This window comes from Limulus polyphemus, unplaced genomic scaffold (assembly GCF_000517525.1).
Source record: "Limulus polyphemus unplaced genomic scaffold, Limulus_polyphemus-2.1.2 Scaffold2096, whole genome shotgun sequence".
Classification (NCBI taxonomy): Eukaryota; Metazoa; Arthropoda; class Merostomata; order Xiphosura; family Limulidae; genus Limulus; species Limulus polyphemus.
In genome coordinates, this window is record NW_013667706.1 from 32245 (window position 1) to 46246 (window position 14002).

General features: G+C 31.2%; 1 protein-coding gene across 1 annotated transcript in view; it reads left to right on the plus strand.

The window, feature by feature from the left end:
• The window catches only part of LOC106465925 (mesoderm induction early response protein 1-like), a 34040-nt gene extending 21864 nt beyond the window's left edge, over positions 1-12176 (plus strand). The window contains exons 10-13 of the mRNA XM_013926167.2: positions 2623-2704; positions 5873-5967; positions 6369-6496; positions 11377-12176. Coding sequence (XP_013781621.1) covers positions 2623-2704; positions 5873-5967; positions 6369-6496; positions 11377-11821 — 750 coding nt within the window. The 3' untranslated portion in view covers positions 11822-12176. The remainder of the gene's footprint in view (positions 1-2622; positions 2705-5872; positions 5968-6368; positions 6497-11376) is intronic.
• The last annotated feature ends 1826 nt before the right edge of the window (positions 12177-14002 follow it).

The following is a 14002-nucleotide window of genomic DNA, read 5'->3' on the forward strand; positions in this document are numbered from 1 at the left end:
AATGGCTGAGAAAGCCACTTGGGGAACATTCTGAGCTTCTGATTGGTTATTCATGTCATATATAGAAATGGAAAGAGGTGGGTGGGGCCACTGTGTTTGCTTCAGTACATGAGCAATATCTCAGCAAATAGAAAAGATAGGAGGTTCATATCTTATATTCTAGCTTGTCAATATTGGTAATTTGAATTTCTAATTTGTACGAAACTATAGACTCAGTATTTTGACTTCACAAACAGTGCTGCATTCAATAAACCACGTGACACACACAAAAATCGATCTTTATCTATTTTTTTTTAATATTTGCTTTCAAATTAACAAATTGAGTAATGTATAGCTCTAAAATTTGGATTATAATCTACAGTTTGATACCAAAATTATTGACATAAATTCCTAAAATAGTAGTTCAATAAAATTTTGAATGCGAGTCAACAAACAAGATGATATGGCCTTTCACCTGTGACCCATCTCGAAAGGGTTAAATATTTTCTTTTGATCATTTACATTTGCCAGATGTGTGTAGACTTTGAAATGGTAGCTGTCTGATTACTATATTTGTCTCAAATGAAGGTTGAATCAGTTACACTAGTTACAGTTATATATTTGTAATGTTTAACATGTAGTGTTTAATAACACAGGGCTAACCTAAACCTTTTAAGCTGGAAAAACTTGTGAATGACTTGAATTTATGGCTGAAAATATTCTTAACAGTAAGTGTATCCAGCTGATAAAACAATGCATTGTAATCTTTATAAGTAAAGGGATTAAGTACTTGGTTGGTTTTTAGCTTTGATCTGAGTAGGTAGCTTGCTCTGATTGAAAGTTAATATTAATTAAACATGTTAGATAGACTAAAAGAAAATCATATTATGAAGTCCAGAAATAATGATTGTGATGAATTGGTCCTATAAATCAAAGTAAATACAAGAATTAGACATCTAATGCTTAGAATAGATCTACATTAACTAAATATGTGTCGAGTCAGTCTGTTAGGCTGATTCTGTATTGGAGAAGGAATGACCTTAATTCTGGATTTACTACATGTTTCTACACAAAATTTGGCAAGTTTTAGTTAAATTACAAGTCTGTTGTACACAAAAAAATCAGTTGTCCTACAAAAATATTTGTAAAAATATGTCTGTGAATTGACATGTCAGTCAGACTCTGACAAGTTGGAGTGCAAGGTGATGTTCAAGTAAAGAATAGAAACACTTTTGTCCATTTTACTATTTGCATATTGTATTTAATTAACCTCTGTAACCTCCAGAATGCATGACTACAGTTTTTTGAGAATTTCTGTTGTTTTTTTCAGAATCTCTCTACATTATATCTGGTAATTACTTTCTTCTACCATAAATTATCACTAAACCAGCATTTTAGGATAAAATGAATGGTTGATAACTTTGACATAAGATACATACCACGTTGAGTGACATTCTGTAAAAGGTCCTGGCATGTACACTTTGACCCCTACCTGTACACATGTGGGATGGTAGAATATTATTTTACTTTAACTCAGTGTTTACGGGTAGGTCCATCAGATTATGGTCACCCCTATACTGTGCATATCATGAGATTTTACCTTTGTTTCATTCAAAATTTAATTAAGCAATCTTTCTATCAATGCATACCAATTAAATTGTCATTAAAATTTACATTATAGTTCAAAGTTTTATATTATCTAAGTTTTAATTCATTTATTTCAAAAGAAACTTTAAAGAAAAATTCTTAAACTTCGGTTTGACAATTTCAGTTAGTTATTTACAAAGTTTTAACGTTTCGACTTTGTATTTTGAGAACAACTTGCTAGACTAAACGTTCCATACACAGAAAGAATCTTAAGTTAATTGCTCTGTTTATACATCTGTTCATTAGGACACGTTTGTAGGAAAGAGAAATAAATTGTTTGGAACCCTTGACAGATGCCATGCCTACTCTATATCCATACATATGCAATTTTTCAGCCAATTATACTTAGTTGAGCTAGGTGTTTGTAACGAATAGAAAGACCACATTTCAAAATACTATTTCCCAACAGTTATTTTAAAATTGGCATGAAGAATTCCATTCAGAACTTGTTAAACTCTCTTATTATTTAACAAAATCTGTCCAATTTTTATCAAGATACATTAAGAAATCTCAGATTTATTGTAAGTATTGTTGAATTGTGTATCATTGTCCATACAAACTATTTCCAATAAACTTACCTGTAACTAATGAGTAATGGGAAGACTATATTTTATTACTGTATGTTTTTAAAAATGTATTGTTGTAATATCTTATGAAATAGGTTGTAACATTCCCAAGTGCACAAAGTGAAAGCTAACTTTGTTTTAACTAATATATTAGTTTTCCTGAACCCATTTTGGTGAGTGACTATTTCACTTTTGAGACTTGTTTTCTGGTTTTGAAATTGAAAAATATTGTTAACGGCAAGGATTCAGTGTGTTATAATCATTATTGGCTTTAGTATTGTTGTGTGATAGGAGTCATGACATGAAGTACTCCTAGTCAGTTTGTTAAATAAGGATGGCTTCGTTAATTTAGGAATGTCATTTTAGTGCGTACTTTTATTATGAAGAATTTATTGATACCAGTAACAGAGAGATAAATTTTGTTTTACAGCTATTGTATTTGTTGTTACAATGTGGACACAATGTTGAAGAAGCTCTGCGTAGAAGACGAATGCAGCCTTCTCATCTAGTTGGTTAGTACACTTTCTGAAAGTGAATGATCAAAAAATGTTCTATTTTGTTTACTTTTATAATTTTAGTATGTTGAAAAGAAAATTCTGTACATTTTAATAAGAAGTGATTTTTGTCGATCATTTTATACCAAATGATCATATAAGTTTTGTTTATCAAAAGTTTATTATGAAGTACTAACTGTATGTAATGTTTTAATTTTTCTTATCTACACGTCACATTATATGTAAATAGTATGGTTTAATTTGGTTAAATTTATTATTTTCTTGTCTACCTTTTATAGGTAAAACTAAACCAATAGATTAACTTACTGACTAGTGGGAGGATTTAACGATATGAGCCCCCCCCCCAGTAGCAAAGTGGTATGTCTGCAGAGTTAAAATGCTAGAAACCGGGTTTCAATACCTGTGGTTGGCAGAGCACAAATAGCCCATTGTGTAGCTTTATACTTAATTACCAACAAACGAACCTGAAAATTAGTTAATACATAAAGGACACAAAATGTCCCCCAGGATCTCAAAGAAATGAAATAGGATGTAAATATAGTTTCAATAGCTGTATGTAATCTTAAATTTGTGACTTTTCATAAACCAAAGCAAATAATTATGTTGTAAAAGTCACAATACGAGTTGATTTGAAGTTGTCTTCTGTGGACTAAAGAATTAATACTTGCAAAGAATACTATACACTTGAAGAAGTTAGTTTGACAAATATTAAAATTCCATGCTCTGCTTAGGACTCAGTCTTTAAAGGTCTACTCCCTGTAGATATAGCAAGTTGTTTCCACAACATTTAGCTAGTATTATCAGTGTCACTCATGGGTAGAAAAAACGTTATGCTGTGATCATATTGAGTCTGTTTTATGAGGTTGTGTAGATGATATATAAGTAAAGTTTGCCCCAAATGGTTTTCATGTAATGCACAGATATCAAAACTATGTGAAAGGTAAAAGCCAGTAATATTATTAAAAGACCAACAGTAAACACTGCCAGTGGAAATCTAATATTTCTGTGTATGGCTGGTTTCTCTACAACTGCAACAATTCTGACATGCTAATCAGACAGGCACTAAGTCTTTTTTGATCATTACCTGGACAGGTTTAACCACCTTACTCAATTAACATTATGGTCATCCTGATAAGTAACAAACTTTGCTTGAATTATATTCAATCATAAGCACCATCATAATTTTCAAGAATGTCAAATCACACACATCACTAGGCCAGTCCCATTGAAAGGAAAAGGGACAATAGGTTCTCAACATTCCTTTCTTCCCATGTGACGTCTGTGTTACTTAAGTTATTAAAGATTATCTTAATAACAAGACCAATGAAGATGCCAAAAGAACAGGATACTTGTTCTCTTAGATTGATCTCCTGCAGTGTGTAACAAGTGTAATAATAAGTACACGTCGAGATTGAGCACATCCTGTTTATACAGAACACTTAAGTACAGCTATCTGTAGGAGAAACGTTTAAAAAATATCAAGTGTACCCGATATGATAGAATTCATCTACATACTACACCAGCACCAAGAGTATCACATGAACATTCTGTTACTACTTAAATAACTGTACATGGTTCATTGAAATTCATCTACATACAACACTAGCACCAAGAGCAACACATGAACATCCTGTTACTACTTAAATAACTGTACATGGTTCATTGAAATTCATCTACATACAACACTAGCACCAAAAGCATCACATGAACATTCTGTTACTACTTAAATAACTGTACACGGTTCATTGAAATTCATCTACATACAACACTAGCACCAAGAGCATCACATGAACATTCTGTTACTACTTAAATATCTGTACATGGTTCATTGAAATTCATCTACATACTACACTAGCACCAAGAGCATCACATGAACATTCTGTTACTACTTAAATAACTGTACTTGGTTCATTGGAATTCATCTACATACAACACTAGCACCAAGAGCATCACATGAACATCTTGTTACTACTTAAATAACTGTACTTGGTGTTAAAACTGTGTTTTAATTCAGTATTTCTAGTTATATAAACGTCTGTTTGGTTGATCATAAAATCACAAATGTGTATGTGCTAGTTTCAGTTAAGAGCAGTAATTTAGATCAGCTGCTTGGATTTAGTAGTATTTTCTTCAGACTAAGAAATACATTAATAATTATTTCTGGTTTACAAACAGGTATATATAGCTTTTTTCTTGTGTTAGTTTTTTTATAAAATCTTCAGTTACAGTTAGTGTATTTAGAAAGTTGAAGTTGCTTAAACTATATAACTAAAAACAGTGGTAATGATAGAAGACTTTTGATAAAAATGTTTCCTACCAGACAGTTAATTTTTACTAATTACAAACATAAACACACACACACACACACATGATCATTCTGCTACCATTTCTTGCATCCAAATATAATTTGGTAGTATTCCTTATTTGTTCCTGTTTCTGTAACAAAAATGTCAGACTGATGTCCCAAAAAATTGTAGTCCTAGTAAATTTGGAAACTTTTAAGCATTTTGAATGCACAAATAATACATATTAAAATTTTAGAGTGACTGTTGTAATTTTACTTTAAACATAGAATTTAATGTATGTGGGATTTTTATTTTTTATTTTGTTTATTAAGGTGAAATTAATCTTTTAAAATGCTATATCTTTTTATTACTCATAAAGCTCAAGATTGCAACCTGAATACATTTGATTCAATTGTAGAATGATATTGAAAACTCAAAATTATTTTTGAAATAAATTATCTTTGAAATGGTCAGTTCTAATTACTCAGTGATTCATCTTACCTTGTTCATATTGAGAATGTATATCATTGTTGTAAGAATTTATAGGTGACTGTTAAGGTACTATGATATACAATTGACTTGGACAAAATTATAGAATTGAAACTTGATACAATGAATTTATATTCTGAAGAATGTTGCCTGTTTTAAGGCACTATAATATGAAATTGACTCAGCTGAATTACAGAATTTAAAATTTGCACATACCATGAGTTTATAGTCTGAAGAATTTTGCCTGTTTTGTTAAGATACTATAATATTAAATTGACTCGGATAAAATACAGGATTTAAAATTTGCATACCATGTGTGAAGAATGTTGTATGTTTTAAGGTACTATAATATGAAATTGACTCAGATAAATTAGAGAATTTAAAATTGCAGATACAATGAGTTTATGGTCTGAAGAAGAATGTCGCAGCTTTGAAAATGGATTACGAACATATGGAAAAGACTTCCATTTATTACATCAGAACAATGTAAGACTTGTATTGATTTTCTCATTCCTAAAACCTAATGGAATTTTGAAACTTTGGAATACTGCATTAATAGTGAGAAAGATGAAAAAGTAATAAATTATGTTCTTTTTTGACTGACACAATTTTTACGAAAGCTTTAAAGTTTAGGTAATTTCGTAATTCTAGGAGGTAAGAAAAATTTTGTGATATCAACTATTAGACTAGCAATAGACAAACTACTGAAACTGACCATATGATAACATGCTCACTCCAGTGTGGGGAAGAGATGTGTATGTTTATAAAAAGCTCTACTCGTGCAGATGGATGATTCTGTAACTTTATTTTGCTTAGATATTTAACTATTATTAACCTTGTTAGTTGTCAAGATTGTTAAATCTTTTTTTTTTTTCTACTTAAATTAGGTAAGAACGAGATCTGTTGGGGAATTAGTTCAATTCTACTATTTTTGGAAGAAAACTGAAAGACACGATGTTTTTGCTAGTAAAAACCGGCTTGAAAAGAAGAAATACGCACTTCACCCGGGCACAACGTATGTACAGGATTGTGTACTAGACTGAAGGATTTAAACATGTATTTTCAAACACTAAATACAAACTTGCCAAAGAAATCTTTGATGATCATTCAGAATTTAGTTTTTTCTCTCTAACAATAGAATTAATTATTATACTTCATTTATCAAATGGGTTTTGTAACGTTATGGGCCAATCTCCTGTTAAAACACATGAACCAAAGATCTTATGATATAAGAAACAAAAGTTTGTTACTGTTTGTACAACTAAACAAAGATAGACAAAGTCATGTTACCCCTCTCGCCTCGGGTTTACTGCGCATGACACAAGGTTTTAGTGATTTACATTCAAAATTTTATCAAACTACATTTTGTTTATATTATACTAATTAGTATAGCATAAAATCTTAGCTAATAATACATATTTTAATAGTATGTAAGTTTTAAGTTCTTAATTTTATAAGGCAATATTTTCAAAGATGCTGAATTTCCCCGAGTGACACATTTTCTCTAGGTATCTTCTTGTCTCTATTTTATTCCCCCCCCCCCCCAAGAAACTACAAAATTAAATGTAAATTACTCACTATAAAATCTTCATTGTTCAGGCGAACAATAATTTTTATAACCTTCAATTTTGTTTGGTTACAGAGCTATCAAATAGAAAATCAGACCTCTCCTGCCAAACCCATCTGTCACATGCTGTTTTTCAGGATTTGTTAATAGTTCTCTCTTACATTTAATTATATATTACCTATAACCAGTAGAAAGTCAAGGTTTTCATCTATCAAAGGATGTATTGTATAACATTGTATTCTGAACAGAATATTGTCAGTTTCACTCACATTACAAGAATCGTTCCCAAGAGAAAGTTAACGACTAGCTTGGATGAATTTGTAAGGGCTCTGGCACATAGTTAGAAAGCCAGGAAAATTGTGTTTGTTAGAAGAAATTGTCTACTTTTTGCATGCTATTAGTCTATGTTCTTTGGTGCATTATTTAATTAATTATAATTATTTAATGTACTACTACCATTAGTATAAAAAAAGTAGGGTTAACTGTTATCGATAGTCGAGAGCGAAAAAAATAATACTTTTGTAAGTACTTTATTTCTTGTTTTTTTTATGTTTATTCTTTATTATTATAAAAGTAACTAAAATGTGTCATGAGGCATGCATGTGAGCAGGTAGGAATAGCTCGTGGGTAAGTAATTCGATAGCATAACATGAGCTGCATGTTCCCCAAGTGATTTACAACTTGTAATGGCACAAATAGTAGTTAGACATGGTTCAAAGGGCAATAAAACAATATAATTTAATTATGTATAGATGTATACTGTTATGAGCTTAAAGCTACTTAGGATAAACGAATGTAGTTTCATGTTACATTTGAAGTCATTCTAGAAAGAAAAAGATAATTTAGATTTTTGTTTGGGGGGGGGGGGTTACAAGGTCAATCAAGTGGACCAACCTTCTATAGAGTTAGGGTAGAGAAAATAACAGATAAAATATAAAGTTTTACTGAAAACAAACATTTGAAATGCATTTGAGAGGTTTTAGTGATTACACAAATGAGACTTGGAATAAACGAGTACAAAGAGGTCACCTAGCCCATGTGAAGAGAAATTTGGTTCATAAAAGTTGAGAACATGATTTCTAAATATAAAACAATTGCTGTTTAGAGACTTCAGAAAAAAATAGTTATAAATATAAATAATTCTGATTTTAGAACTGGTCACAAAAACCATTAAACGTAGTAAAACATTAACATGACACCTATGCAAATGATACAAAACACTTGTCAGGGTTGAATAGATGGTATCAGAGCTATCGAAAGAACTTAGAAGATTTCATAAAAAGAATGGAAAAGCTATAAACCCTCAGATTACTGATTTGATTTTACACCATTCACTGTCTGTGAATATTGCATCATATTGAGTAATTTTATGTTTTTGCTTGTTAAACTGACTTATTGTAAAGAACTGATGAAAATATATGGGTGAAACAAGTTATATTCCATATAAAATGCATAGTGGTCCAAGCAGTAATGAGTGGGATTAAATGCAGTATATTGATGATGTTATTTTATGTGACGTGTGTGTTATTAGGAACCCTACAATCAACAAAGTCGGGACCCACCAAAATTCTGGTGTTTAACTATTGTACAAATTTTGTTTAAAAAGTTGATGGGATAGGGACTATTAGCATTCTAGGGTTAATCTTATTGTTTAAAATTATTTTATCATTACAATTTTTTTTCTGTCAACTTGGTTATCTGCTTTGTATACCTTTGGGTATCTTACACATGCAGAAAAAAACTGGTTTATCATAAGAAATAAGTGATGGATACTTTATTCTTTTCGTAATTTTATAACTAAGGATGTTCCAATTGATTAATCAGCCATAAAACTGATGAATTGGAGTCGGACATTATTTTGTTTGTAATTGGTCGATTAACATCAGGAAGAAAATTGGTGAAGTTTGACTTTTCAATTACCATACTTTCAAAAATCATTAATATGCCAATATAAATTTTATGTCTATATATGATCATAGTTTGGGGTTATTTGTTCCACACGTAAGTCTCATGCAAATTGTGGAAATGTTTTTATGTAATTCGTGAGCATGGTCACTGGTGTTCCTAAGTTTGTTTAAGTTTCCTTATGTTTGCAACATCATACAGTTTTCAAATCCGTATAATGATTGACATCTCCCTAGTTCAGAATAAGCCTTAGATAGTTCGAACACATCACACAATCAGTATTACATGTATCTTGTGCTTATCTACAACTACAAATAGCATGCTATTTTGACCAGCTACACTCCAAGGTGGGAGATAAGTGCATTTCTTGTTTTGTGTCCTGGCTTTGGCTAACATCATGCTTAAAGTAAGAGATGTTGTGTTAGTTTTGGAGATCAGAGAAGACACCAAACATTAATTTAAATTTGCTTAAAGAAGATAAGTTACAAACATGAAACTTTTTTCCTGATTACATACATTATGATGCAGAGAGAGATAATGTACTCATTTTACACAAGTCTTGAAAAACAGTTACATTTACACTTAACTCTTTCCAGACTGGTGTCTTGTATTTATTATAAGAGCAAGTGACATCAGTAGATTTTAAGAAATTCTGTTGTTGTATATTTTATTAATATTTGTTTTGAAAAATGCAATACAAACTCTTAACTCTAATTCAGGTTTCCTCTTCCATTGTAATGTGTATTTGTGGAGCAGAAATATCTGAATTTCCCACACACTTAGATAAAATCTTGTCAGTGTAGAAAATGAAGCTGTATGTGTGTTTTTTTGCACATTCTTATTGCATAGTTTCAGCTCAAATCCTTTAAAATTGGTGATGCCAAAAACTGTAAAACACAACTTGTTGCATGTTATGTTTACTCTCTTCAAAACTTTTATAGCTAACAGAAATATTTGACATAGTTCTTTCATTGAGATTCTAAATTTAGTCAGTCTTCCATCTTAAAGGAATCTAATTATATCATGTTTTCTTTGTAAAAGTAATATATTAATTTAATTGTTCTCCTACTTGCCTGTTTATTTTGGAGTAATTACCTTGACTATTCCTTTTCCCTATACAGAAACATGTACTTGCAACTTGAAACTAATGTTACCTTATGTAGAGTAATGGTATGTTTTTCCCCAGCAGGAAATCAGCAGGGGTCTTTTTTTTTTTAAACAGGTGTTCTTAATTTATAAAATGATTACAGAGGTGACTTTTATAAATGAGTTAAATACTATAATACATTTTATTGCAAAATAGTTATCAATAAAGTGGATTAACTTATTATAGGCATGGCCGTTGTATTTTTATACAAGGAAGTGTGCATGAAGCCTGGCGTTCAGGTCGACAGTTATATGACATAGTATACATTTACTTTATGTAGTGGTTTTTACTTGACTGCAAATTTACTAACAAAAAATATCTGTGGTTCAAAAACATTCAGTAGTTAGCATGCTTTGTTTGAAGTCTGTGTTTTACTGATATTTTGGTTTCTGAGTTTTATTAATGCAGGTACAGAAGTTATTGCTGTGCTGTCACTGGGCTGGAAGGTGTTAATCTGTTAGTTTCTAAAAATTTCCTTAATACTAATACTTCAAAAGCTATTACTGTTATGCAACCAGTGGTCACAATCTGTGAAAATTGGTAAAACATGTATATGTAATTAGGATTTTATGTGCGTAGTTTAATCATTGAGCAGCAGAAGAGTTGCAGTGGTTCCTCTGGACTAATTAACATTTGTGTTGGAGTGTAAAGACAAAATTAAAAACAAACATTTTCTTCCTAGCTAGTCAGTATTTCATTTGATTTCACTAATCAGTTTATGATTTTCAAGAACTTAAGTGAACACTAGTAGTGGGTATGGTGAAAAGGTACAAACTTTTATATCAGGGATCCCAGTGAACCTTTAAAACCTGTATGATTGTATAAAAAGTCCTTAATAACAGTCTGTAAAAACTTATCATTATAGGAATAGAAGTATGTGTTCTTTTCATTCTTAACGTAAAATTCAGCTCCTAGTTACAGCTGTCATACATGAATATATTCTCAGTTAGAAGGCAAGAAAAGTTTTCTTGTTAGGTAGGAAACAACTATGTTTGAAATATATATATATCAATAGTTTGTTTTATTTAACTGATTACAGTATAGCACCTCCACAAGAGATTTTACTTAGACACAGCCTGTAATTTGTCAAATTTAACTTTAATTTTAAAGGTTGGCAGCACCAGCAGACAGTGTTGGGATGTCTGGTAGATAAATGTGGTTTAATCCTATTACATTCCACATTGGTGCAAGGAATACTTCCTTAATTTTACTTTGTTATTTGTTTATTGTTTCAAAATGTTAAAACAGTTTAAATAAGTGTTTCTTGGCTGCTTAGGGACTATATGGACCGGTTCCTAGATGAACAAGAAAACTCCCCCACCCAGAGGGATCAGTCTTCCAGTCCTTTTTATCAACGACTCTTGTCTGGGGAGTCAAAACGGCAAGGTCCTAGTCCATCTACTGCCACCGAAAAGAACGAGTCCATTGGTGAGAAGACTAATTTTCCTTTTACAAGAACAGAAGAAGGAAAAAGTGCAAATTTTCATGAGGGAGCAAAAAGTTTTGAGAAAGGAGTTGATTCTGTGAGAACTATTGGAGAAGGTATGTCTTTGACTCACATGAACAATGGAAATGTGGCCTCTCTGCACATTAGGTCTACGTCAGAAAAACAACCAGTCACCTCAACTAGTATTGAGACCCTCACCTCCCAGCCTGCTGATTTCAGGAATATATATCCAATTAAGCGTTATAATGAAGGTTCAGCAGTCCATAGCTCATGACATCATGTATCTCATGGTTCATTGGTTAATTACACAAGTCATAACTTCATTAAAGCTTCAGCAGGTCACTGAATGTGCAGAAAAAGAGTGCAATTGTTCCATCTCATGTGAGGGGATGACTTTAATACGGTGAATTGTAAGGTGTTTTATTTGTGACAGACTGGATTTATGGAATAATCATGTAATTCACACACAAAAAAGAATAGTTTGAGGGTTCCTTTAAGAAAAAAAAAAAAATAGATACCATGATGTTTTTAAACTTTGAAGTTTTTAACCTGTGCTTAAGATGGAAAAATTTGGAATGTTGTAGCCTCGCGTTAAGTGTATAAATGCAATAAATTATTTGAAGCTTGAAGGTGAAAACCGTTTCGTGATATATTAACTGAGGTTGTTGATTAGAAACATTAGGTAAAAATATTCCATCTGATCAGTAAACTTTTCAAAGAGTTTTGTAAAAATTGTTTTTAAATTTTTTAGTTGTCCTGTGTACTTTGAGGGGTGAAAGTGAAATTTAGGGAAAAAAATCATGCATCAAAAATTTTGAACAGTACACTTAAACTATGTGTAATGATGTTCTGAAACAGTGTATGCTTTTGCTACCTTCTGAACCATTTTTCACTAGATTATTAATATAGTGTCTAATGAAGGGCCACTGAAGTATACCCTTAAATAATACTGCAAAAATGTTTTAGAAAAAAGAACATGTTAAAGATGCCCTCTTTAAGAAACATTGCATGTATATGTGTATCTGTGGGTTGATTATTTTTAAACTTGTTGCAAATAATTAACATTCCTAATGATGGGGAAAAATAAATTAAGTAAAACTTTGTCTGTGCCAGTATATATCATAAAGTTTCAAGCTCTCAGACTTCCCATAAATTGAAAATTCTTTGTGGAGCAAAACGTGTGCAGTGACAGTTATCTTATTATTGTATATTAACTGTATTTATAATGGCACTTTTCTTTTTAATCATGGAGAAAAAAAAATTTAAAAGTTTCTTAAGTTAATTTTTAAAGTGCAGGTCATTGTCGCATGTGACATTTAAATTCTCTTAAAAAGAACTTTATGAAGTGAAGATACTTAACTGACTTCAGATGTGGGATCAAAAAAGTTGTGGATAATGTGTTTTTCTTCAAGACTGTATTTCCATGTGTCTGATATGTTATACTTTCCTGCTTGGTTGACAGTGTTGTAAGCTTATCTAATCTCACTGTGTACCTTTTTCAATTTATAAGCTTTATATGCTAATCTTCACAGTGATAATTTGGGTCATGTATATAGACATATATATATTAGTAATATGTTCTATAGAGTATTTGCATATCTTCTAAGAGTATCTCCTAACTTTTTAATTACTGACCAGATGGAAAGCAGCCAGTCAGTAGCACCTGTAGCTTGAAGAATGATTAAAAGATGCTAGGAGGGTTTTTGTTTTGTCTGTTTATGGTGTAACTGGTAAAACTGATAAAAGAAAGCAATCTGCTTGAAAAAAAATGTATATGAATTCACTTTATGTGATATCTCATTATCCAGTGCATGTATGCTTTCAAACTTCATTATTGGGAAATGAATATTTTTGTATCATCATATTGAACTTTTCTGATGTCCTGCTTTAGCAATGACAGAAACCCAGTTGTCAAGTTACTCGTCTGTCCATGCTATCATGATTGCTTATTCTTTTTGATAAGACGCAACTTGTATTATTTTTAAACTATCCGTACTGAAGTCATATTAGTCGACATTTTAACAAGTATCCCTTTTCTCAATTCCTTTATCATGAACTTGATTTCAAAACCAGCCAATAATTTTTGTGTGTCTGGTAGATTAGGTACATTAAGATTGACAGATTCAATTTATTTAACAAGGGTTTGTGGCATATTAGTGTTTTGGAGTGACTAGAAGGGTTTACAGATTGCATGCACATGTTACTAGTGTGTATATTATGGTAATATAGATTGACTTTGCAAAGTTCATTTGTGTTAAGAGGTGATCAGGTATCTGTATTGTTCTGTTGTAGGAAACACCTTTCCACCATTAGAAATATGTTCTTAATTTTAAAAAGTATTACTATAATTTTACATCTCTCCAAGTTTCTAGAACCTACTTTTGAAATATGAAATAAAAATGAAAGAAATATTCTAGATGGCGTTGAATGTCAAGATGATTTTCGGAATTAAAAA